General features: G+C 51.6%; 2 protein-coding genes across 7 annotated transcripts in view; both read left to right on the top strand.

Annotated features, from left to right (window-relative positions):
* LOC129129602 (hydrocephalus-inducing protein homolog) overlaps positions 1 to 14,760 on the top strand; it is a 23,151-nt gene extending 8,391 nt beyond the window's left edge. Inside the window, exons 3-9 of the mRNA XM_077189894.1 lie at positions 97 to 285; positions 3,585 to 3,709; positions 5,013 to 5,216; positions 8,949 to 9,067; positions 10,186 to 10,409; positions 12,338 to 12,405; positions 14,535 to 14,760. Of these exons, the coding sequence (XP_077046009.1) occupies positions 5,111 to 5,216; positions 8,949 to 9,067; positions 10,186 to 10,409; positions 12,338 to 12,405; positions 14,535 to 14,743 (726 nt within the window). The 5' untranslated portion in view covers positions 97 to 285; positions 3,585 to 3,709; positions 5,013 to 5,110 and the 3' untranslated portion in view covers positions 14,744 to 14,760. The remainder of the gene's footprint in view (positions 1 to 96; positions 286 to 3,584; positions 3,710 to 5,012; positions 5,217 to 8,948; positions 9,068 to 10,185; positions 10,410 to 12,337; positions 12,406 to 14,534) is intronic.
* LOC129129600 (hydrocephalus-inducing protein-like) lies at positions 14,557 to 25,543 on the top strand. Of its 6 annotated transcripts, none has more exons than XM_077189890.1 (6): positions 14,557 to 14,697; positions 15,806 to 16,038; positions 17,505 to 17,605; positions 21,389 to 21,554; positions 22,851 to 23,077; positions 24,894 to 25,543. In XM_077189890.1, exons 2-6 carry the CDS (start codon positions 15,874 to 15,876, stop codon positions 25,303 to 25,305), a joined length of 1,071 nt encoding a protein of 356 aa, XP_077046005.1. In that variant the 5' UTR covers positions 14,557 to 14,697; positions 15,806 to 15,873; the 3' UTR covers positions 25,306 to 25,543. The 6 variants fall into 6 exon arrangements, 5 of the variants coding, with proteins under 5 accessions (XP_077046005.1, XP_077046007.1, XP_077046008.1 ...); XR_013185027.1 differs by lacking the exons at positions 14,557 to 14,697; positions 22,851 to 23,077 and adding exons at positions 18,844 to 18,979; positions 19,427 to 19,591 and having other exon boundaries at positions 14,767 to 16,038; positions 24,894 to 25,023; XM_077189892.1 differs by lacking the exons at positions 14,557 to 14,697; positions 21,389 to 21,554; positions 22,851 to 23,077 and adding exons at positions 18,844 to 18,979; positions 19,427 to 19,591 and having other exon boundaries at positions 14,762 to 16,038; positions 24,894 to 25,059.

The following is a 25,543-nucleotide window of genomic DNA, read 5'->3' as shown; positions in this document are numbered from 1 at the left end:
TGCCCTTGAAGGGTTATAGAAATGGATTTTCTTCTGGCATGGGGATGGCACTAAATGCCCTGTGCTGAGGCAGTTTCTTTTTTTCTTTTCCTGCAGGATTATTGCCACGAGCTGGTCTGCATCACTGCAAGGGAAAGGAATTTGGGCCATTGGTGCCCGAGCTGTGCTGGACTTCCCTGCCCAGCTGGACTTCTCCAAGTGTCCAGTCAAGGTCAGCACCCGGCAGACTCTGCTGGTGCGCAATGTCGGTGCCCGGGCAGCTCGGTACCAGCTGAGCACCCAGAGGTGAGGCAGCTCATCTGTCCCTGTGCAAAACACCTTGGGTGATAACAGAATTGGGAAAGAGCAACAGAAGGAATCAAGCATTGGATCTGCTGCCCTGCAGCCTGGCTGGAAGTGAGCAGCATGGATGGCATCTGCTCTTTCTTTCAGTGGCCTTTGAGCTTTCTCTGTCCCAGATTTCCTGGAGGCTGCTGGAACATGTTGGTAGCTGGCTTGCACCCCGCTGAGCACCAGCAGTTTCTGAAATGCTTCCTCAGCACTGTCAGCCAAACAGAGCCATTCTCTAGGAGGCCACAGGCATGTGGCTTTGCAGTGGTCCTGGAGGGGACCTCTGGAAATCATCTGAGCACACACACTGCTCAAAGCAAGAGCAGTGTCTGGGGATTGCAAGGTGCCATTGGGAGATCTGGGTCTGTCTTTAGATGCCATACAAGGAAACAAACATGTCAATGGACCTAGTTAAAAAGCAGAAGAAAACAACCTATTAAAACCCTCTCCATCCCTTATCTTTTCTGCCTGTCAGGTGCAGATTCATTGAGAGGATGGATCTAACAGGATGAGAAGTGTCTTAAGGAGCAGCCCACAATTAACAGATAAAAGGCCAAAATTTAGCTTGCCAGCCCCATCTCTTGGCAGTGGCTTTCATTTGGTTATTTCAGTGTCAGGAATGTCTCCTTCACAGCTCTTCTATCTGTGGGCTTAGGGAACAGCTTAGTGATGTTGGCTGAAATTCAGAGGAGTTGAGAGATGATTGCTACATCAGGAACAGAGGAGTCTGGTGGGTACAGCCCAGGGATGTAGGAGATGCAGAGGCTGATTTGCACTCAGTTTTTCAGTCCTGACAACTGAGTCCTGAACTTGGCTGGATCCTCTTCTCCTGATAATTTGAAAAGAAGAAGACACCTTCTTTCTCAGGCAAGCCCTGAAGTCACCCCCAGGAATGTTATTCCCATCCTGCCATCTGAAGGCAGGAGCATGGGAGCATGTAACATGGGGCAGAAGTGGGAAGGGAATGTGTCTCTGTCTCTCTGCGAGCCTCTCAGGAACCCTGGGCCAGTCCCGAGTTGGCAGACACCGGGGAGGGCAGCCCCGACATGGCCGACAGCAGGGAGACACTCTCTGTGCCCCGAGGTTGCTGAGGGCACCTGGGCTGGGGGGAGACACTCTCTGTGCCCCGAGGGTGCTGAGGGCACCTGGGCTGGTCGCCTTTGCTGCAGAAGAGACTCCAGAGACATTGGTAGAAGAGAAAGGGCCGACTCCCAGCAGGGGTTAATCCAAGGTTTTATTAGGATCCCAAAGGAGCTCCTGCACCTCAGGGGCCTCCTGCCGAGAGCCCCGGGAGATGTGCCAAGGTCACGTTTAAAGGGAGGTGGAAACCAAAAGTAGATAACATTTTACCAACCAATGAGTGACCCTAAGGGATGGGTACTGGGGGATAGACATATAGGACAGTGTATGGGGCAAGGCTTGGGGGGCTGACCCCTGGCCTCTGGCTAATCACTCGACGACTTGGACCGAAACTTCTGGATGGAGGGATGGGATGCTGAGTGATTGACAGAGAGCCAGGGTGGGGGTTTGGAGATGATCTCATCCCGGGAGAGGAATTACACAGGTAAAGGGAGGGGGGTACAGTCTGGGATAAACCATTTGGGAAAAATATGGGAATACAAAACAAAACTACTTCAAAGTATTACAAAATATAAAAACGCACTACAACAGGAATGGAATGGAAGGTTGTGCTGAAGTATGGCCAGGGGTTCCCCTAACTGGCAGCTTCTGTGTTCTGATGAAATTTCTGGCAAAAGACTAAGAAAAGAATGCTATGCCTTGCCCCCAGCAGGCCCTGATCCCCCCGAGCCCCAGCAGAGCTGCAGCAGTGCTGGCATCAGCCCCAGGGCAGATGCAGGAGCACGTGCACTGATCTGGCTCTGGGGCTGCTGGGGCCTTGTCTTTCCTCCCCTCCCTCCAAAGTCTCACGTCCAGCACATGAACATTGCTGGCCCAAGGCTTCTCCATCAGCCAGCAGTGATGTTCTCACCAGTGGGAATGGGAACAGGTCAGCCCATCATTGCAGCAAGAGGTCCTGAATGAGCAGAACCTGAAGCAACGAGAAAGAAACATGAACAACGTTCAGCTTGCCAGATGTTCTCTTTGTTCTTGTGTGTGATGCATTCATCACCAAAGTCCCCAAAAGACACTTTTAAGTGACAGATTTACCAGCAGCAAAGCACCAAGGCCAGGAACTTTTGTTTTCTCACTGGGGCTGTAGAAGAGCACAAAGCCCAGCAGCTGCTGGGCACAAGCACATTTCCCCTGAGCTGTCCCTGAGCTTCAAAGCACAGAGTCTTGTGTTTGTCAGGCAAGAGCTGTTTACCTGGTGACCAATCCTGATTGCTCATGGTAAATCCAAAGTGCACCAACACATCTGCATAATTATTTCCAACACATTGCATAGAGTTTCTCTGCTGGGCCAAGCAAACAATTACCAGCCTGCATGACAGCCCAGAGTCCCAGACTGCATTGCTGGTAAATGCAAAGAAACCTCCTGTTCTGCTTCCTTGATGTGCTCCTGCTAATGGTGCTTCATTTAGCTGGGATTGGACCCTTCAGACTGTAAATGGCATCCTCCTTTTGGGTCTTGTTTCCATGTCACTGTATTGCTCTAATCTGCATTTGCACTCTTTCAGAGTTTTGATTGCTCCTTTTCTTAGAGCAGCTTCCATTGAAATGCTGATAAAATGTGTCCTTTTTAGGCTAAATCAGGATGTTTTCCAGGTAAAAGAAACCAAAGAACCCCACTGCAAATTCAACAGTAACTATTCCTTGGTCTTCAGGGAAAAGTTCCTTCTCCCTGTCTGCTTCCTAGGCTGTAATCTCCCAGGACAGGGAGTGCCCTAACATTTGCATCTCCTGAGATGAGGTTTATAGGCAGCAGGAAAAGAGAAATTCTTGAGGCAGTCAGTGTCAAGTTGTGCATGCAGATAGCTCTGAACCCTCTCTGTGCTCTTCACAAACTATTCTCTGATGGGATTGGTGGCAGCTGGATCCTTGATCCTCATTGCAGAGAGCTGGATGCAGAGTATGGGGGAGCTCAGGTCATTTTACCCCCAGGGTCTTGTGAGGGCTGGATCTCCTCAGCAGTGGCTCAGTGGCTGTTTCTGATCCTGTCTGTTCTGGCTGTCTTCTGCTGCCTGTGCTTGGTTTGCTCCCTGCTTGCCCAAGGGAGCTGCAGGGAGCTGCAGTGCAGCAGGAATCTCATGGCCAGGTGTCCCCCAGCCCTGATGCCTCTCTTTGTGTTGCAGTCCTTTCTCTGTGGTGCCGGCCACAGGAGCTCTGGGCACTGGTGACACCGTGCAGGTGACAGTGGCATTTCACCCGCTGGCCAGCGGTGCCCATTGCGGCTCCCTGGCCGTGTGCTGCAGCTCAGGTGAGTGCTGGGCCCTGCAGGGCACAGGACAGTTCTCCAAATGGCTCCCTGCTGTCCCTTTCCCTGCATTCCCTCTAGAGGTGCCTCGCCTGTTCAGCTTTACCCCAAAGCAAACTGAGAACTCCTTAGTGTTCAGGGGCTTGAGAAAGTGGATCCCCTCTAACAAAGGCAAAGATTTTTGACTCCTGTTTTGCTGGAGTTGCTGAGTGGAGGAAGCAGGATCCCTGATTCTCCACTACCATGTGGCACTGCCTGGCTGAAGTTTTATTTGATTCCTGGGCAGTGCTGTGGGTGAAGTCTCCATCAGACTCTCTCCAATGCAATGGATTTCTTGCATACCTCTGTCCCATATGCTGCTTCTCCACTGGCTTGCCACAGACCCTTTTTCTATGTGGCCCTTACACATAGATGTAGTTTCTGCACAACAACATTTTCAGGCCCTCTAGTTCCTTTTTTGTGACAAATCAAAACAAATTTTTCCCTGTCCCCATTTCCCAGGCCGTTCACCCTGTTGCAAACCTCTCACATCTATCTCCCATTTGATTTCCAGACTGAGGAATCCCATTCAGTCTTAATGTAGAAGCTGCTCTGTACTTACTAATCTTTCCTTTGTCCCTTTTTTATTTGATTTGCAATGCTCCAGCTTGGTTTTTCAGATCAGAACACTATAAAATATTTCAAGAGTGATGTGGCCATGGGTTTGGACAGGGAGATGATGATGATGATTTTATGGTGTTCATTTTGTAGTGGTTTGTCACATTGCAGAGCCAGGCTGGTTGTGTTTCCTCACCTGTGTCCCCTCCTGCTGTGGGCTGTCCCTTCACTTGTTCCTCTGGGCCTCCTTTTGCTGCCCACCTGCCCCCAGGCATATTTGCTGGTCAGCAAGAAGGGATCCAAGGCATCAGGAGAGACAGGAGTCTCCTGGGATGCCCGGGGAGACCCTGGGCAAGGCAGGTCTGAACAGGGCTCCTCAGCCCTGTCACCTGAAGGACTTGGATGCAGAAATTCCGGTGATCTGAGTGGATCACTGGAGCACATGGACCAATCTCCCTGCCCATCCTGTCACCTTGGGGCCAAATCTCTACCAACACCCTCAGAAATAAGGTGTTTAAGGTGCTGCCCAGGACATCCCCACCCTCTACACACAGAGCTGTCAGGATGTGATAAATGGACTGATCCACAGAATTGCTCATTCAGCTCAAAACTGTGACACTTTCTTCTGTGCCCTGTGGTTTGCTCCGTTCCTTCCTTGGCTTCCATCAGACAGTGAGCTGAGCAAAGACTCCCCTTTGCTTTGTTCCAGGTGAAGAAAGAATCCACACAAACCTCCACGGAAAAGCTGTAGATGTCAACATTGGGCTGAGCACAAATTCTGTGGGGGTTGACAAGACTTTCATCACCATGTCAAGCCACAGAACTATGTTCGTTGAAAACAGGAGTAACATCACAGCCCACTTCCGTGAAGGGCTTTTCCCACTGAGGAAGAAGAGAATGAAGACAAGAGGAGGTTGGTTTGAAAGATGCATTTCATTGAGATACAGGCCCAAGACTGAAACTAACGTGTGGCCTCAGGGAGTTGTTGGTGCTTTTGAATGGTTTAGGCCAAGTAAACCATGCCTGGCACTGGGGTGTGTGTCCCTGGGCTTCAGGAGCTCAGCACTCAGCATTCCAGTTCCATTTATACTCCAACCAGGGATGGCATTTTGGGAAGGAAAGGTTGATTGTGATGACTGGATTTTCTCAGGTTCTAATTGGGCTCTTGTCCCTCTAATCTTCTTCTTACATGACCTGGCAACATCCCTAAACATTTCCTGAGCTGCCAGGCCCTTTCCAAAGGTGATACACCCTCTTTTTTTTTCCTTAGTTCCTTCAAAAGCTCCTTGCCCATGTGGGCTGGTTGTCTCCCCCTGTCCTGCTGTCAGAGAAGCTTTTGAGATCTCAGAGCAGAGAGGATTTTTTATGAGAGAAGATAGTGCAGGATCCTTTCCCTCTCAGGACATTCTACTACCGTGCACTGGGATGGGAGCCAAAAAGCTCTGGCTCATGAAAAGGTCTCTCCAGGAGTTTGCTGTCTCCCTCCTAAACAACAAAGTCCCTTCCCCTCTCAGAGCCTCTGTTCATGCATATTGCATATAAACCTTGAATGTCACTCAAGGGATTCAGTGCCTGAATTCATCAATTTCCTTTGGAAGCGCTCTGGGCTGCTCTTGTGAAATGCAGCGTAGAGAACAGGGCAGGTCCAAAATGGAAGAAACAAAGAGTGATGCTGGTAACACGTAGCTGCAAGCCAGCTTGGTCTCCCCTTTCCAGGGAAGTGCTGCAGTGGGTGCTCTGTGATCTTTCTGTGCCTCCCCTGAGCAGCTCAATGGGAGGAAAAGCCAGCTGAGGTGGCCGCTGGATTCTCCCTCAGCTGTGGCAGAGGCTTTGAGGCAGGAGCTTCTCTGGAGGGCTGCTGGCTTTGGAAACCTCTGCTGAGCTTGCAAGTGTGGAGTAAAACTCCCTGCTGTGCCAGTGAACAGCAAGTTATCCTCCGATCCATGTGGGACCCTTGTGGCTTGGGCTCAGCCTTTGCTGGGGAACTGCTGCTGCTGCTCCTCCCCAGGTGCTTTGCTCTCCTGCACTCCCACTTCTCTCTGCAAATCTGTGGCTCATGAAACCATCTGCTGGCCTTGTCTCTCCCTGGGGCTGCAGGCAGTGCTTGCTGCAGCCGCCCAAAGAGGTGTCCCAGGAAAACTTCCCAGAGGAGAGAGAAATAGAGAAAGTGAAGGGCTTTTGTGGAGATCACACTGGCCTCCTGAGCAGCATGGTCCAGGAGAAGATGGAAAAGGTGCGAGAAGACCCCATGCTGTTCTCCCGTGACATTTTTTTCATTGAGCCAATGGTAAGTGATAGCTGAGAACCTCATTTTCCTCCTCCTCTTCCTCTTGCTCCTCCCAAGCACCCTGCCCTGCTCCCTTCCCCCAGCTGTGGTCACTGGGCAGATCCTCAGCTGGCCCCATGTGCTGGCAGGGAGGACATGGAGTTTCTGGAGCAGCTGCAGAGCTCCCTGCTAAAAGCATTTGTGCCCTGCAGGCTCAAGGCAGGGCTGGGAGCCTGACAAAGCCCAGCTCTGCTGCCAGGCTGGAGCTCAAGGCCCCGCGTGCGTGTCCTTGCAGTGTCACAGGGAGCAGTTCTTGTAGGCAGGGGCTCCCCCCGCACATGGGGCTCAGCAGAGGCTGTTGGAGCACTGCCAGCTCACACACTGACCTGAAGCTTGCAATGGTTCCCTGGTAAAAGGAGGCCAAATTCAGCCCACTCACTATTTCTGAGTCTGCCTTCCAGTATTATCTGTGAGCCTGGACACAAGGGTGCAAGGTTGAAATGGGCTTTTGGAGTTCTCCTGCACACAGGGACAGAAAACCTTTTCCTTTTTTGGTGATGCAAGCAAACTGCCACATGCTCCCATCAACCAGAGCCCTGATTCTGACAACTGGCATTGTGAGAGATGATGAATGCCTGGTGTCTGCACAGTGCAAAATCCCTTCTCGTCTTGGAGTAAAGCCCGGAATAATCCCAACCTCTGCTTTCTTTCAAAACAGATAACTAATACTTGCATTTCAAGGAAGGGGATCTTGTTCTCTTCTTGGTTACTCCTATGGCCCATCTAAGGCCAAGAGCCAGCCAGTGCACAGTGGCAGTTGCATCCCACTGCAGCTGACAGCAGCATGATGTGACTTGTGTCAGAGCAGCAGGAATATTGTGGAGAATGGGAGCTGATCAGCTGAGCATTGAGAGCTTCCAGCGCTGTGTTGAGCTGGGTTTGGAGTGTTCACTCACCATTGATGCTCTAAACAAAGGCTTACAGGAGTGTGGTGGAAACAAGCAACGTGAAGTTTGAAGAGCAATGTTTTGCTGTCTCTTTCTGCTGTAGGAGGGAGAAATTGGGCCAAATTGTTCAGCTGAAATCAAGGTGACCTTCAAACCCCTGGAAGCACTGGAGTATGGAAGTGTGGCTTACTGCAGCATCTCAGGTGCAGCTCCTTTGCCCTGCTCCTGTCCCCCTCAGTGAAGCCATAGTGCAAGCCTGAACCCACTGGGCTCCCATGGAAGTGCTGGGAAGAGTCCCTGCTCAGCAGGGCAGTGCTGGCACATCCCCCCCCGGCCCTGCAGCTTCCAGGGAGTCTCCTGTGCCAGGCCAGGGCTCAGAGTGCTGCGTCTGCCTGACTGATCCCAGAACAAGCCAGGCAGTGCAGGGAGAGGTTTTCATGCCACGGCTTTGCCAGCATTCCCTCAAAGGCCAGAGAGCTCCAGAGCAGAACAGCTTTAGTGAACAAGCACTAAGGCCCTCCAGGCCCCTGGCCTCCAGGATGGGTCCATTTGACATGGATCCATCATCAGGTGGGAGGAGCTGAGTTAGAAATGGGCTCCCTGAGCCTGGATCACCTCCCAGTGCCCAGACAGCAGCAGAGCAGAGGTGGCTGAGCCCCACTGAGACCAGGCTGTTTGTAGAGGGAGCAGCCTTGGCCAGCAGCTGCTTCTCTCCCTATGTGGGAGTTGTCACCTTGCAGCTCTCAGTCTGTGCAAAAAGAACACAGTGCTGAGTGTCAGAAGGGGAGCACTTGGGCAACAAAGTCCTGTGCTACTGGGCCAGGGAATTTGGTAATTGCCAAACTCTGTATGAGCTTTGTGCCTGCACTGAATGGATTTCAAAGCTCCTCTAGGTGCATGGGAAGGAAACCACAGAATCACAGTATGTTAAGGATGGAATGGACCTTAAAGATCATCTGGTCTCAAGGTCCATTCCATGGGCAGGGACACCTCCCCCTAGAGCAGGTAGCTCCAAGCCCCATCCAGCCTGGCTTGGAACACTTGCAGGGCTGGAACCTCCACAACTTCCCTGGGCAACCTGCTCCAGTGTCTCACCAGCCTCACAGTAAAAAATTTCTACCCTAATATCTAACCTAAATTTCCTTTCTTTCAATTTCTACCCATTACTCCTTGGCCTGTCACTACAGGACAGCAGAGATGTTTTAAACTCAGCAAACGGGTGGCTCAAATTGGAAAGCAGCTGGAGGAATGGGTTAGAAATTAGAATTCAGCCCCAAGGTATCTCCTGAAGGGAGAGAAGGGTCCATATCTTCTCCTGCAGCATCAGGAGCTGGTTGCATCCAGCTCAGAGTCAGGGACTAGCACTGAGGCAGCCTGGAAAATCCAGTGTGACAGAGGCAATGATTGTACTGCAATGGACATCTCTCCCCAGGCCGTGAGAGCAGGCTGACCCTGCAGCTCAGAGGGGAAGGCCAAGGACTCTTGGTTGAACACAGCTCTCATACTCTGAACCTTGGGAACGTTTTTGTCAACACCCCCCATGTCCATGAGGTGAGCAGCAGGGCTTGGGATGGGTCCTGATGGCTCCTGAGGCAGCAGCAAGCCTGGTGGAGCTGTGGAATTGCTGCCAACCTGGGCACTTGTGAGCAGGGAATATTTGATGTACTGCTCAAATTTGGGAGGGTCAGAAAGGTGTGTCTGTTGTTCCTGAAGCCCCAGTCCCTGCTTTTGGGCAGCCTTCCTTAGGGATCAGCTGGGAGGCTTCCTTCAAAACAAGCCCTTGGCACATGAAACCAGCACTGGCTCCAAAAGCTGCATGTTCAGAGGCTTTTGTGGCAACAAGGCACCTTTGGACTGGGCTCTGCAGAAGCAGCTGCAACAAACTGGCTGCCTGTGAGCTTCAGCCCCTGCAAACAGCTCCCAGTCAAGTGTCTCCTGCTTATTCCTGCAGGTCACAGGAAAGCCTTGGGAGTTCTCTCTCTTGCTGACCAGTCCCTCACCACACTTCAGCTTTGGTGCATCTCTGGCTCTAGAAAGAGAAAAGTGTTCCTGGGAATAAAGCAAAGGATTTTTCTACCTATTTGCCTCCCCCACAGTAGTGTCAAGCTTGCAAAAAATTCATGAGAGAGCAACTGAAGAGGTAGAAAATGAGGCACTGCATCATGCCAGACACTTTCAAAAGCTTGGCTGGGGAAGAGAAAGACACCCTGAGTTTTCTTACCAAAAGATGGTGCTGTCTGTACATTTTGATGCTAATGCCTCATTCTCAATGTATTGTTTCATGGTATGGGAAAAAGTGAATGAGTAGATGGTGCTGTTGGAGCTGTGCTCAGTGGGGCAGCAGCAGCTCTGGGGTGATTCACTCTGCAGCTGCAATCAGCCCACGTTGCTCTCAGGGCCAGCTCCCCATGAGCTTGGTGATGCTGAGCAGAGATGCACTGCTCTGTGTCCATGGGACAAGCCCAGGGTGACTGCAGTTCTGTGGAGTTGCCACTGCTCTGCATGAAAACCTAAAGGCAGAACCTGTCCTGTTGTATCTTTTGACTTCTGCCATTCAGCAGCACAAAGCATCTTCTGCCTTTGCTGGGTGTTCATTGCATCATTAGCCAAGAACTCACAAGAAGGGAAGGTTCCACATGTATTTCCACTTTGCTTTCTTGCTGCTGCAGGTGAAACTGATGAACCAAGGAGCTCTTGATGCTCCCTTCACCTATATCCCTTCAGCCACCAAGGTGGGCTTCTGCTTCAAGTTTGCACCCAAGGAGGGCATCATTGCAGCAGGTGGGAGCCAGAGTGTTCAGATCTCCTTCAGTGCCACCGTGCTGGGGAGCTTTGAGGAAGAGTTCCAGTTCAATGTGGCTGGATCTCCTAGGCCTGCCATCCTGACCATCAAGTAAGGACCCTGGGAGCTGGGTGGGCACATCTGTGGCTGTCTTTGGGACATCCCCCACCTACCTCCTTTTGAGGTGGAGCAGAGAAAAAAGGTGTTTCCTGAGGTCTGAATCTCTGCTCCAATCCTGGCATTGCTTTAGTGTGAGGATGCCTCCTGCCCTGTGTGGTACCTGGGAGCTGGAATGACTCCTCCCTGCAGGGATCTGCCTGTGCCTTGGGCCGTGGCAGGCAGTGGGATGGATCAGCTTTGGGCAGCAGCTGCTCTGGGATGTCCCACCTGAACACCAGCAAGGCCTCCAGGGCTTTGCAGATGGGCTAGCCTGGGTGATTCTGCAGCAGCAGCAGTGTTTGTAAAACCTTGTGTGAATAATCCATGCCAGATGGGCAGCAGCAGCCTCAGCTCAGCTCTCATGGCCATGCTGTGGGGGACAAGCTGTGCTCCCAGCTCCTGTGCACAGAGTGCTCTGGTGCCTCCTTTGCACAGCCAGCAAAGAGCTGATGTGGGAGTCAGGGAACGGTGCTGCAGGAACTGTGCCAAGGACTGGGGCACCATCCCATGGGCTGGTGCCATGGCAAGAGACAAACCTGGCCCAGCAAAAGGGAGAAGGGCTGATCATAGGGGAGGCAGAGCTCAGTCCTCAGGACCACAGCAGCGTAAGGCCTTGTCCCTGCTAGCCTGAGCCATGTGCTGCTAGGATAATGGAGTGGAAGCAGGAGAGCTGATGCTGGCAGCTCTGCAGCTTTGGAGCTGGGCTGCTGCTGTTGGCAGGCACTGGCTCAAGGCAGTAAAGAAATGAAAGCAATCTGCACTGGATGATACCAATAAGATAAGGGAGATGGATAAAGAAGAACAAGGAAGTTATTACTTAGCAAGAGAAAAGTGGTGAGTTGGTGTGCCCATAGTGGAGACACAATGATGCTGGCTTTGTTTTTGGAGGAAAAGAGCTGCTTTTTTCTTTTGGAAATCAAGAGGGAATCTTTCACCATCAAACAATTGATTCTCCTCTCTCCCTCCCCCAAAGTGGTCATGGGGTGTTTCTGCATAAGCAGCTTTCTCCTTGAGCAACGGCAGGTGTCTCTTGTTGAGATGTGCAGAGCAGAGCCAAGGGCAGTCCTGTGAATACAACAGAAGGCCCAGTTCTGTGCTCCTTGATTTTGAACCAAAAGGCAGAGTGGGCACAGATTGGCATCAACCATGAAATCAACTGGTGAGTATTGTGCAGCTCCAAGTGCTGATTTCAGTGGATGTTGGTGACTTTTGGAGTCTGTCTGCTGAGTTCAAGGACAGGTGAGGGGCTGTGCTAGATTCAGGACAGCCTTGTTTGCTTGTTGAAGCTCTTGCTCTTGGCTGTGCCAGCTGGGGCACTGCTGACAAGCTGGTCCTTTCTTCTAGGATTCATCTGTCCCCTGGGTAGAACTGTTGCTGCTCTTTTCAGAGGATGTTTGGGAATGCCCTGGATTCATGTCTCAGAACTCTGTAGTGATTGGGTGGGTCAAACTCTCCTGAGAAAGCTCCTCCATGGGAGCAGCAGTGGCAGCTAAGAAGGAGCAAAGCAGGGAACCTGTGGCTGGAAGGGCTGCTTACAGAAGTTTGTGGGGACACCTTGATGTCCATCTCATTGCAGATGGCGAAACTGAGGCACAGAGCCATGTCTGTGTGGTGTGTGTTCAGGGTCCTTCATGGGACCACGAGGAAACCGGGGGCTTCTCCTGCCTGCCCTGCGCCCAAAGCCCATCAGTGGCTGTTGGCTGCTGGCCACTTGGCTTTAGCTGCCTCCTGTGCACAGGGCCCTGTGCTGAGCACATGGTGCTGTGTTGGTTGGAAACCCAGGGTGCCCTGAGCCCAGGTTTTGTGCCCCCGAGCCATGACAGCCGAACCTTTGCAATCCCTTTAACCGAGCCATTTCCTGCTCTGTCCTCGGTCTCCAGGGGCAGCGTCACTGCACCGAGTTTACACTTCGACCTCCCTGAGCTCGACTTCGGGGACATCTCCTTTGGTGAGTGTTCCCTGGGCTGGGACACAGCGTCAGGGATCTGTGCCTTCCAACAGAAAAGCATCCCTCACTCCTGGTCTGCCCCAGCAGCCTCTTCAGGCTGTGAACTGCAGGGCAGCTGCTGCTGCCTCACGGGGCATTTTGCCATTGTGAGATCCAATAGAAGCAAGGAATAGAAAGTCAGTATTTTCTGGTGTCTCTGCACTGCTTTAAAAGACAGATGTCTGCCAAGGAAGGTGGGAATCTTCCTGCAATGGAACAATGAGCCCCTCCCTCCAAATTATTGTACCTTTGAAATGACAGGGCTCCCAGGCAAAACTATGGGAAAAGGAATAACAGTTCTTTCCTAGACTATCTCAGGAGAGCACAGACATCAAGGCAAGAACAGAGGTTTCCCAGGTGCCAAGTCCTGTTTTTCCCCTTTGGTGGAGTTCTGGACACATCAGGAGGAGCTGTGGGCTCAGGGCAGTGATCTCCTCCCAGCTAGCACTGGCAGGGAAGGAGGGAAGAAGGGAGGGCAGGCAGGAAGGAAATGCTCCTTTTGCAGACCCCCAAAGGGCAGGGGGATGCGGGCAGTGCCCAGCAGCAGCAGGCAGGAGCGGGGCAGGCAGGCAGGGTCGATGGCAGCGCTGAGCTGCAGCCAGGGCAGTCCCAGGCCAAGCACACAATCTCCCGCAGCAGCAGCGGCCGAGCTGCGATCGCCAGCGGGAGGGAGGGAAGCTCCGCTCCCTGCCCAGCCTCAGCTCCCACTGCACAGCCGCCCACGGCATCACGCCACAACTCCCAAAAACCCCCAATGGAAAAGCCCAGCCCAGGGCCAAAACCTGCCAAAACCCCTATCCCCCTTCCCAGACCAAGGGCAACATTCACTGCCAAGCCTAAACCCAGAACAATGAAGTTCATGAACTTTTGAAGGAAACTCATTGCCTTTCCTGAGCTGCTTCTTCCCCAGCCTGCATCACCACGGAGGCACTTGTCAAGTTGCCTTTTGAAGAAATGAAACAAGAAAGGTAACAGATGGAAATATGATTCTGAAGCAGGAGATTGATCCTGCTGAATCTGATTTCATTCCTAAGGTCTCTTCAGCTGAAGGCAGCTGTTGTATGTTTGCTTCTTTGTAACTGTTGACTGTTGTCTGCAGGTGCTGACCTCAGTCTCATTTGAGGTTTTGACATCTGGGTTTGACCTTTTTGCGCCTCTCTTGCCTCCCTGCTGGAGCCACTGCTGGAGCTGGCAGTGGTCACTTGGATGGGCACAGAGAAGCTCTGGGCTGCACCTGCAGTTGTTTTTTCTCCCCATCTGTGTTCCAGTGACTCTTGGTGAGCAGGCCTGGGGAGAAGTCTCCTCCCCACAGAGCTGGCCAGCCCAGCCAGATGTGCACTGCAGAGCAAGCAGGTTGTGGCTGCTCTGCGGGCTCTGCAGGACATCCCCACCACGAGTGGCTGTATCTCTGGCTTTGCAGGATGGAAAGCAAATCTCAGAGCTAGAGTGGGGGAAACCCTTGCAGGCAGCAATCACAGTGAGCAGCATGGCTGTGATGTCCCTGTTTGTTGGGTGAGGTGGGACCTGGTTCCTAATTGCTAATCTCAAAGTAAGGCTTGGGTGTGCCCCCAGCTGAGTGGGCTCTGAGCTGTCGCATGCTCAGTCTGTTTGGCCCAAACCAAGAGATGCCTTAAGGATCCTGCAGAGAGAAGCTGCATTAGGGTGCTTTGCCTCACGTTCTAGTTCCTGGTTCCATCCTCACTTTCTTTTGCTGTAGCTTCTTCTCAATGATGACTCACTGTTCATATATCTTGAAAATGGTGGGAGTGTTGGCAAGCTTACCAGGGAATTTTGCAGCTTGAATTCTGTCCTAGGGTGACGTTATGATGCTTGTACCCCCATTCATGTGTTCTGTTAATGTTGGATATTATGTTCTGTACCTTTAAGACCGACTCTGAAGAGGGAAAGTTTTGTTTTGGTTTTCTTGTCAGCCTGGCGGGACACAGAGACTGCGGCTTTTGCTTTTGCTGCTTTTGCTTTTTGCTTTGCTCTCTCGCTCTTGCTTCTTCGCTTCTGCTTGCTTTTGCTCATTAGCTAGTTTGCTAAACTGTCCAATTTCTTCCTGGACTGTTTCTCCTTTCCTTTTTCAGATCATTTTGAACCTGCTCCAGACTGGGACCTGGGAAACACCAAGAGTCTGCACCTTGAGGCCTGCAGCAGCTGCCCCAGCGCTGGAGGGACTGAGAACAGAGTGACCACCCCCCAAGAGAGACTTTCTGAATTTGTCATCTTTTTTCAGAGCGGTGTCATCGGGTATTGTTCATTTTGTGTGCTGGGGGGTGCCGTGCTTGTTAAATAAACAGGTTCTTTCCACTCCTCTCCGAGGAATCCTTCCCGAACCGGTTGGGGGGAGGGGCTGTGTGGGTTTGCTTACTGGAGGAGCCCTAATTTGGAAATTCTCCTCCAAATTTGCCCTAAACCACGACAATTCTCAGAGTAAATGCTCGGTCTGGATGCACACTCATCACCGAGAAATAACTGGTGCTGGTTTGGGGCAGTGTTGCAGTGTGATGCCATTTCCTGTTTCACCTATCCCAACCCCCCAGGTGTGCCAACCTCTCCTTTACCCTCCCCCTTTTCCATCCTGCTGAGAGCTGTCTGTCAATCTTAACATTCCAGCAGGGTCGTGGTGTGGTTGGCAGAAGTTCAAAAGGTGCCCCTCAGGTCCGGGCTCATTGGCCTGTCCAAGTGTCTTTATCCCTTGAGCCTTCCCCTCCTCCCTCCTGGTTGGTGGCTCACCTGTGTCTTCCCCTCCCCCTGTCCCCGGGGCTTAAAAGGAGATGGGACCATGTGGTCGGGACTCTGTTGGGAGCTGTTACAAGATTCAGAGTCTGTCATCCTGGAATAAAACTCTGGATTAAAACTCTACGATAGAATCCTCTCCTGTTTCTCTTCACCATCACCTGAACCTTTTCCACCAGAGGTCAACTGAGTTTCTACTATGCCTGGATTTGTTGTGAGTGCCTAGCTGCAGCATCCAGCCAGCCAAAGGTATCTCTGAGGTGAAACACCACTGCTGCCACCTTTGGCCCAGCAGCAAGGGTCAGACGAGGCCAGGCACATCCCACCTGGAAATATTGGGAATAATATTCCATAGGGCAGGTGAAGGAGCTCCTCCCCATCACAAAGACAGAAGCTTGCAGTGTTCAGCAGGGCTAGGAGTGGGCATTTTCAAGGCTGCAGTCTGGAATCTGTGTCAAAGGGAACTAAATAATGATTAATTCCTCATGCAGCTTCTCGGTAAGCTGTAGTTCAGATAATAAAGAGCTCAACTCCAATCCCGCTTTCATCCTGCCAGGATATTCCCACCAGGAGTCACGCTCTAATGGGTGCCTGAATGGATATTTGTGTCCTTCCCCAGGCTTTCCCTACACGCGGCGCTGCCGCCTCACTAACAGCTCCCCGGTGCCCCTGACGTTCCAGCTCCGCATGTCGGACGATGGCACGCAGCCGGCTGTGGACAGCGTGGATCAGATCCGCAGGGACACTGACCCGGCCTGGAGGAAGGGAATCCATTTCTATGTGGAGCCCAGGGAGTTCACCATGAATCCCAGCCAAGGCACCATCCTGCCCCAGGGACACCAGGATATCGAGGTACGGCCAGAGTCCAGCCACAGACGCTGCAGCACCAGGGCTGGAGCTGCACTGCAGTGTGGGAGGGCTTTAGCTCTGGTGCCAGCTTTGAGCATCCTGGCAGTGAGAGATCTGCACTGCTGGGAGGCCTCTGCTAGCTGGCTTACTCAGGATGTTCCTCAAGGAGCACTGTTTAGTTTCCAAAATCATATGCTGAGGTCACATACCTTATGGTCAAGGCCTGAAGCCATTCTTGTGTTTTTGAGAGGGATTTATTTGATTGCAACTGGGCAGAGCAAGGATGAGGGTAGAAGGTGGCTGTTAGAGAGATGTCATTGTATAAAGCAGTTAGCTTTTCTTCTTGGTCTCATTTCCCCCATTCTGGGGAGCAGAATGATTTGTGTTCACTGCAGGAATCTCCAGTGGAGACAAAAACTCTGCAGCCATGTGTAGCAGTTTGAATTTATTTTATTGATTCCTTGTTAAGTGGTTTGTTCTGTTGTACCCCCATGTTCTCCCTGAGTTGGTTTACCCCTGGGTTTTACCCTTGCTCAAAGCTGTCCCTCATGCCATTCCCTGCCCCTTGTTTGAGCTCTTTCCCTGTCTGTCAAGGCAACCCAGCCCCTTTTGTTCCACAACCTTCTTTGCCAATTTAACCTGGAGCCAATCCCTGTCTGCAACACCCCTTTGGAATTCCCCTATTCCTGGAGGCCCCATTGGCCCTTGTGAGCCATCCTCTCTACCCTCCTGCCCCAAGTGGTCCCAGACACCTGATGAATCCCCTCAGTGCTCCCCTGAGGATTCCCTATTGGTTTGCTGTTTGTATCTACCCCCTGATTTGTGTCTGTACAAAAGCCCTTGCACAGGAGTGCCCAGGGCTCTTTTGGCTCTGATCACTTTGCTTGGAATAAACCCTTCCTTGTGGAACTTCAGGACAGAGAGCCTCCTCCTTTCTCCTCTGCCTGGTCCCTGTGGTGGCTTGTCTCTTGCAGCATAGAGCAAGTGGCTCTGAGGGTTCTGCCTCTGGTAAATGCCCATCCTGAGGCAGTTCCCCACTCCTGGTGTGGTGCCAGAGTTCTCAGAGCCAGCCCGGGCTCTGGGTCCCACAGCAGCCATGAACTGCCCAGCACCTGCTGGGCCACACTTTGCCCTCAGCTTCCTGCTGTAAAGCTGAACTCATTGTGTTCAAGTCAGATTTCCTCTGCATGGATGTCACTGTAGTCAGATGAGAAATTGGACCCTTAATTTGAATGCAGTGGTGCATAGAGCTGTAGTCTAATGTTTTAATGTAGCTGACCTGTGCCCTGATAGCAAGGTGTGTTTAACAAATCTGGTATTGCCAGAAGGCTTTTGTTACTCTGAGACTGTGCTCTACACATGGAGCAGCAGAAGAATTAAGGCCAAATCCTCCCTCAGGAACAGAAGGATATCACACATGGGTAATGAGCTTTTGTAAGGAAGAATTGACGGTTCTTCTCTTCCACCAGGTGACCCTGTGCTCCAACACGGTGATGGAGTTCTACCAGAGAATGCTGGTGGACCTGGAGGGTATTGGCAAGGGAGTGGCAACCCTGATCATCACAGCCAGGTACCAGCTCTTGCCTGGCCTCCCCCAGGCACTGCCTTGCACAGGCTTTGCTGGCTGCAGCTGCCAAGGAGAAGTGCTGCTGAATGCCCTCATGTTGTGCCAGCTGGACATGAGAACAGCAGTGCTTGGGCAGCAGCCTGTGGTGAAAAGCACCCCTGCTCACAGCCCAGCACGGTCCTGGGCCCTCTGCTAAAGGCACCAGCAATGATATCATTGATTGGCCTGGGTTTTGGTGCTTGAGGTGGAACAAATTTCCCGAGGGCCTCCTCTCCTTCTTCCTGCAAGAGGTGGAGTTGTGCTGGTTGTGAGCACCGTGCACTGGTTTGGGCCACACCAGGCAGCCTGCTGAGAGTCAGGGTCTGGCTCTGTCCATGAGGGCACATGGCAGGGGGAAGTGGCTCCCAGCAAGAGTGGTAAGGGCAAGGTCTTACGAGGGGAAAGCAGCCCTTGATGTGGCAGGTCAGCTCCAGTTTTTCTCCTTCCCTCTGCTTCCCATTTTGAGCTTTGATGTTCTCATCATTGAGACCAAAAGTCCTTGTTGCTGCAGCAGAATTCCGTGCTGCTGTGGGTTTCAGTTGAATGCCAAGAGGGATGCAGCTCCCTGGTGCTGTTCCCTGTCCCAGGCAGAGCCATCCAGTCAGTGCCTGGGCTGCCATTCTGTAAAGCAGGTGGAGCTGGGGCCAGTCAGTGCCTGGAGCTGTGCAGTGAAGGAGCCAGAGAGCTGCAGGGCCTGGCAGGGGCTGATCAGCCACTCTGTGGGGCAGCTGCTGTCTCGTGCCGTCCAAGGCTGGGGCAAAGAGCTGAGTTCTCAGGCAGGGCAACAGCACCATGGGAGAGAAGGGAGTAATTTTTACTGAGACACTGGAGTTGTGCGTTCCTTGAGCCTTAGTGAGCACTCATCCTTGTTGGGAAGGCTCCCCCAGAGCTTGTGGGTTACTGGGACTGTTACAGGAGTCCTTGCAAGCCTTCTTGGGTAAATGAGGGGCTGAGGCAGCTGTGGCACAAAGTGCTCTGCCTGGGGCACTTGGCAGTCTCTGGGTGCTGCCTCTCAGGGTTTGCCCCTCCTTGACAAGACATGTTGGAGTGGGAAGAGGTAGAAGACAATTTATCACTGTAAAGCTGTTGAATGTGCATTTGACAGTGACCAATGTGTTCTGCTCCATTTCCCAATCTTTGGGGGTAAACATTCTCCATTCTCTCAGTATCTATGATTGCCCTGGGGTCATCTCTTTGCCCAGATGTCTCGTTCTGGAGCTCCAGCTGTCTCCCCAAGTGCTGCTGTATGATGAGTGCCACCTGAAGGTGCCCTATGACAGGAAGATCCTCATTAGGAATCCCAAGCACCTTCCTGGCTGCGACAGGCTTATTCCCCAGGTTTGGCATCACATCCACCTCCTCCTGTCAAATATTATTGAGGAGATTATTAGGGGGAAAAAGGGGTTGGATAAGACCTTGCTGGTTTCTATTCAGTCTTAAAGATCTGCTGAGAACAGGATCTTATCTGAATGTAAACTTTAGGAGGCAGTTGAAGCTCCTGAGGAAACAGTTGATGTTCTGGTCTTCAGAGTGTTTTCTTGTGGGAGATCTTACAGGGTTGTGAAAAGCTGCTGCATCCACAGACACCAAAGCCTGTGCTGGCAGCCTCCTTTCAGGATCCCCTGGAAGTGCTGAGCCTACAATTCTTGCATCTTGTTTGTGCCTTTTACCTTTATCCTGGGGAGTTTTAAATGTGTGTGTAAGTTGCTGTTGTAATGGATGTTAAGGAGTCTAAAGTTTCTTCAAAGGTCCCTCTGAAGTTGCATTTCATTCTGTCCCTTCCAGAAACGCAAGGAGGACTCTGCTATGCTCTACTCCAGCCCCAAGCCCTGTGGGATTGTGCAGCCCCAGAGCACAGCAGAGATCCCAGTTGTGGGGGCAGTGCAGGCCCTGGGCACTCATCGCACCAACGTTGTCATCGGCGTGTTTGGGGATGAGAGAAACCCACTGGTGGGTGTGCCTGTGTGCCTGTGTGCAACTGCTCCTGGCAGGCTGCACAGGGACAGGGATTCTGTCGGGGAAAACAGGCACAGGCTGCTGGGGAGAAGGACAGGAGGGATGGGTGGCACAAACGGCTCCTGCCTTAGAGGTGGGAATCTCAGTGTCTGACACTGTTGTTGTTCTATTATTTCTCTAGTGTCTCATACTGTTGTTCTATCAGATTTCTAAAGTCCATACCTCTTTGGTGTATTCTTATGGCTGCAGATCTTCACTGACTGCTTCTTCTGCAGGCTGTTCTCTCTCTCTCTCTCTCATCAGGGCTCCTCCCAAGGCTCTCCCTGACTGGCTAACCTGCCCCCTTTTATCCCACTTTTATCCCAGTTCTCTTCAATGGTCACAGCTGCAGCCCAATTATATTCAAATACATTTCCTCTACTATATGACACAGAATGGAGTTCAGCTAAGCTGGAATCCAGGGTCATTTTAGTTCATTTTTCTTTAAAATGCTGTTAACTTTGGAAACATCTGTTTGAAAATTTCATCTCTCTGAGCACAAAAGAGGATGTCAGAAAACTTCTGGGAACCTTGAGCTTTCTGTAAAAGAAAGGAAAGCTGACATCTGAAGAGTGATTGCAAGGATTGAAACTTCTATTAAGACATATGGAAATGATGAGGCCAAATTCCCTGGATGGCACCAAACATCTGAACCTGGGCCATTGTGGCACTGCCTGTAAATCAGCGAACAGGAAGGACAGGCAAGGCAGGCTGTGCCAGGGAGCCTGAAGTTTGACAAAACATTTTCTTTCAACTATCAGGCTGCTTCCCTTAAAGAGAAGGAAATTTCTCCCCACCAGAAGAACCAGTTGTTTAACTGTCAGCCTGGTCTTAACTAAAGATTTCTTGCAAAGGTAAAAGCTTTGGGCCAATAATTTGTAGTTTGAAAAGTTCTCTTACCTTAATCCTTTTCAATTTGGAGGTGAACATGTAATTTTCTTTTTCCCCAAAAGCCCATCATTTCAGCTGGAGAGTGGTAGCTGTCCCTAAAGAGATAACTTGAGCAGGGTTGAGCTGTTGAAGGTTTTTTAGGTTTCCCTGTTGTGGTTTGTTTTGGGTTTTTTTAAAATCTTTCTTGCTTGCTTCCTGGAAGAGAGAGCACAATTACGGAGCTCAGGACGGCTGGCAGAAATCTCCCCAAGCCCAAGGCTGGCAGAGCTTGGCAGGATCCCAGCACCACAGCTGATGGATGGATGGATGGATGGATGGATGGATGGATGGATGGATGGATGGATGGATGGATGGATGGGGAATGAGACCTGAGTCACCTGGGAGTGTTGGAAAATGTCAACCAACCCCCCCAGCAGTGTCAGGGGAACATTCTTGATAAATCCCTGGTGGAGCTGCAGAGTTTCTGGCCTTGGGCACTGGGGGGGCTGTGCTGGCTGGGAACTGGATGGGTCTGCCCCTGAGTGCCTCAAATCTCACCTTTTTGCTTGCCTTCTCTGTCTTTCCCTCTCCCACTGTGCTTTTTGCATCCCCACCAGGTGTTCATGCCTGTCCTCTGTAGTTGCTCAGTGTAAGCAGTTGCAGCTGCTGCAGCACCTCAGTGTCATCCCTGGGCTACCGTTAGAACAGACCTGCTCCAGCCTGGATTGGGAAGGGCTGGATCAAACCATTTCTCAGTTCAACATGCCAGCACCCACCCAGGGGCTGCATCCTGGCCAGGAGCTGCATCCTGACCAGGAGCTGCTTGTGCAGGTGTCGCTCCCTCCCACTGCAGGCCCCTGTTCATAGTTATTTATTTTCCAGATATGAGCTCTACCCACCTAAATTCAAACCCCAACCACCAAGGGGGACAAGAACCAGTTTGGATTGCCAAGCATCTCAATGGAGGCAGTTCAAGATCAGAAATGTGGAGGAGCCAGTCACAGCCCTGAAAGAAGTGCAGGATTTTAGCCAATCTTCAGGAGCAGAGGTAGATTTTCTTGTACATCCAGTGCCTGTGTTGGCTCCCCAGCCTGCCAGCACTAAGTCCTGCTCATGCTGAGCTCCCTTTTTGCTGCCCTCCTCTGCTGTGCCCTGACAGTGGGCTGGGCAGCAGGGCCAGTGGCTGGACATGGGCTGAGTGGGGGGGAGAAACAGGAGAGTTTTCCTTGGAGAAGCTGACTCAGATCCTACAGGCCTGTGTTGAGTGTGGGATTTTTTGCCTTGTTTCCTTCCCAATGTAAGATAAGGCTTTTCTCTGCATCATCATGGTAAGACCTCCAGCTTCCTTCCCAGAGCAAGCTGGGATGATCCTGATCTCCATGGAGCCTCTTCCCAAGGCAGCCAGACTCCCTGTCTGCAGGGCTCTGCTTTCCCCCAGAGCTGCTGTTGCACTGCTGGCCCTGAAGCTGTCTTACAAAGGGAGACTTTGCAAAGTGGCTGTCTCTTCCTCCCAGCATAGAAAATGGCTTGTTTTTCAGGTGCCAGCACCAAGTCCTGCAAACCCCCACCTGCCACGAGGCTTGGAGGGATTCAGGTGCTCCCTGGATGTGGCGCACACTCCCCTGGGAGCGGAGAAGGCCAGAGGGAATCTGTCTCACTTGCCCGTTGTCAGTGTGACAAGCAGGGCTGGAGCTCCCAGTGCCACTGGGGGCCCTCAGCATTGGCCACAGAGGGGCCTCCCATCCCTGCAGGCCCATCACAAAATGCTGCTGAAGCAGCTGCTTGTTGGAGAGGCCGTGCAGGAAACGTTGTAGGGCTGCCCAAGGATGCTGTGCAGCACCTCTGGAGGGCACTGCTTCCCCTGGAACTCCTCAGGTGGTCCACAGGAAATTTTTGCAGGAGCTTTTGCTGTAGCACCTTGAGAAAGCAGCATTTAAATCAGAGAGAGAGGGGAAGAGCTTTAGGAGTCAGATGAGCTGCGCTCAGCGCAGATGAGCTGCGTTTCACTCAGCTCCAAGAGCTCTCACTCTGAGGCTCCTCCTCTTCTAAAAGCAGGAAGCTTTTAAACTTTTTAAGGCAAGTTGTGCATCAGAGAGAATTTCTACTGCCAGGAGACATCCCAGTTCATTTTCATGTAATGTACTAATTAATGCATTACCCCGTGAGTATGGGAGAAGAATTTCCCCATGGTCCCTGCACTGGCATGGATGCAGGATGAGGTGAGGGTAATTCTGGCAGTGTTTGGGGAATAGGCCCCTCTGGCTACACCTGCACTTTGCTCCAAGATGCTCTTCTGCATCCATTCCCATGCTCAACACCTCAATCTCTCCTGTCTTCCATCCAGGCTTTCAGTATCCTGCCACTGTCAGGTGTGCTGCAGCCAGGAGAGAGCCAGCAGGTCTCCTCCACCTTCTCTGGCCACATCAACAGCAACTCCAATGTCCTGGAGCTGTGCCACGTGGAGGGAGGCCCCACCTCCGAGGTGCTGGTGCCTGGGGAGGCCTCACTTCTCAGCTCCTCCCTGAGCCCCCGGGAGATCAACTGTGGCTCTCAGGCCCCTCTCAGGGAGAGGTGAGTAAGCCTTCCATGGGTTACTGCTCTTCCATGGGTTATTGTCCCTGCAGGGCTTCTCTGCTCCAAGGACTCTGAGCTCAGAGGTGCTGCATAGCAAAGGCCAGCAGCAACACAGGGATGGCCACTCTGAGCTCCCTGGCTGCCAAGAGAGGAAGGACCTTCTTCTGTTGAGACAGAACATCTTCTCTATTTGAGTGTTGAGCCCTCCTGGCTTAGCTGCTGCCTGCAGGGAGCTGGGCTCTGGGCTTGCCTTGGCACTGCCTCCAGAGGTGTCTTGAAGTCCATGGAGTTGAGTGGCATCTCCTTCATCATCTCCCTTCTTCACCAAAACTGTGGGATTGTGGTATGGGAAGGTGTGGGGTACAGAGCAAACCTTGCTTTGGGTCCTGCTCCTGCCACAGATGAAATCCTTGCAATGCTGATCTGCCAGGGTTCTCTTTATGGTGGGACACCACCCAGAAAAGCTCATGTCCTTTAGGCTCCCCTTCAGCTGCAGCAGTAGGCAAGCACAGGAGAAGCTCAGCTCCAGCGAGGCAGCCTAGCTCAGGACACACAGGCCCAGTGTGGAGCTGGGAGTGGAGGTGCTTCAAGCCAGCCTGTGTATCAGGACTTCTTCTGAAGTTGGTTTCATGGGGAGGAGACAGACGAGGCTGCTTCCAATGGTTTCCATGGCAGCCAGCACTGGTTTGCTTGGTCACAGCTGGGTTCCAGCAGGAAATCTGGCTGACAAGATCCTGTCTTGCAGGAGAGGAGTTCCTGCAGCATTTGCTTTCTGACTGATAGGATTGTTCTCATTAAGGAGCAGGCTATGAGTCATTAAAACTGAAGATCACGGACAGAGACTCTCTAACTAATTAAAGTTAGACAGTGGTATGTTTATTAACACCGGCGGGTGGCACCAGAGTCCTCCCTAAAACGTGCTGTCCAAGGTTCTTTGCCCTGTCTTTATTGCCCAAGATCTTACATACAATACATCTGCACAAACCCAGCACCTCCCATCCCCGCTCTGTATTCAAATGAGGTCATTGGTCCTTCACACCTGTGCAATTCTTCCCTTGAATTGGGTCAGTGGTCTCTAATTGGGTCAGTGGTCTTAAGGAATGAAGTCAGGAATGTCTTCATCAGGTCTCTGTGACCAATCCAAGGTCCCCTGCTTAGTGATTCATTGACATCAATCCCAGGGGCTAAACCATTGTTCTCCTGGTTTCTTATAACAGTTCACTTACTCCACTTCCTCCTAGAAAGAAGCTCCTAATGGTAAACAATAGAACAATCAGCTCCAGCTTAAGCATCTCATAATCATTAACCTATGGTCTGCCTGTCTAACTTACAGCCTGATCAATGTGAATTGCTTCTAACCCTCAGCTGAAATCTGAACTCTTTAAAATCATGCTTCAGCTATGCCCAGGGAGAAGGGGGCTGAATGAGCTGAGTAAGAATTGTAGGGGAGATAAGTAGATGTCAGCAATCTGTGCTCTGCTTTAAACTGGGAAGCCAAGAGACAAAGGGCGTTTTCAGGCATCAGCACAGAGAGCTGGTGGATCAGCCTTTGGCAGGGGGCTGGAGGAGTCTGGCTGTGCCTTAAGAGTGAGCTTGCACAGTCAAGACCTTATGATGGCAAAGTTTAGGTTTGGCTGGTCCTGGAAGTCCCCTTCCACCAATGCCCTCACTTGGGATGTTCCTAACCTCTGTGGGTTGTGGAGAATTCATGGAAATGGCCTCAGGGTCAAGGAATGAAGTGCAGGGCCAGCCAGGACTAGGGAGCCCAAGTTTCTGGTGGGACTCTCAGCCATGTTTTCTGTTTTGTCTGCAGAAGGGAGCTGAAGCAGCTGGCTCAAAAGCTTGAGGAGGAGGCAAAAGCCTTAGAGGAGGAAGAGAGGCGGAAGGAGGAAAAGAACGGTGTCTCTGTGGGGAAGCAACCTCCAAAACTCCCAGAGAAGGGGAAAACCCCCAGAGAAGAAGGAAACCAAAATCCCAAGAAAGGAAACCAAGGCCCCAGAGAAGAAGGAAACCAAAGCATCAGAGAAGAAGGAAAACAAACTCCCAGAGAAGAAGCAAAACAAACTCCCAGAAAAGAAAAACAAACCTCCAGAAAAGAAGGAAACCAGATTCCCAGAGAGGAAGGAAACCAAAATCCTAGAGAAGGAAACCAGAGCGCCAGAAAAGAAGGAAACCAAAGCCCTAAAGAAGAAGGAAACCAAAGCTCCAGAGAAGAGGGAAACTAAAGCCTTAAAGAAGAGGGAAGCCAAAGCCCTAAAGAAGGGGGAAGCCAAGGCCTCAAAGAAGGGGGGAACTGAAATCCCAGAGGACCCAGCTGAGTTGGAGAAGAACTCTTTACTCTTTATTCACACAACTCATTTTACACAGTTTGACAGACCTCGTGAGCAACTTTAGTTAGTTCAGAGATTTCTTGCCATTTATTCTATTATTGGTTAATAAAATAGATTTTACTTGTGCATCAAA

Source organism: Agelaius phoeniceus, chromosome 23 (genome assembly GCF_051311805.1).
Source record: "Agelaius phoeniceus isolate bAgePho1 chromosome 23, bAgePho1.hap1, whole genome shotgun sequence".
NCBI classification, from domain to species: domain Eukaryota; kingdom Metazoa; phylum Chordata; class Aves; order Passeriformes; family Icteridae; genus Agelaius; species Agelaius phoeniceus.
The sequence above is the reverse complement of the archived record's forward strand: the minus strand, read 5'-3'. Positions and strand labels throughout refer to the sequence as shown.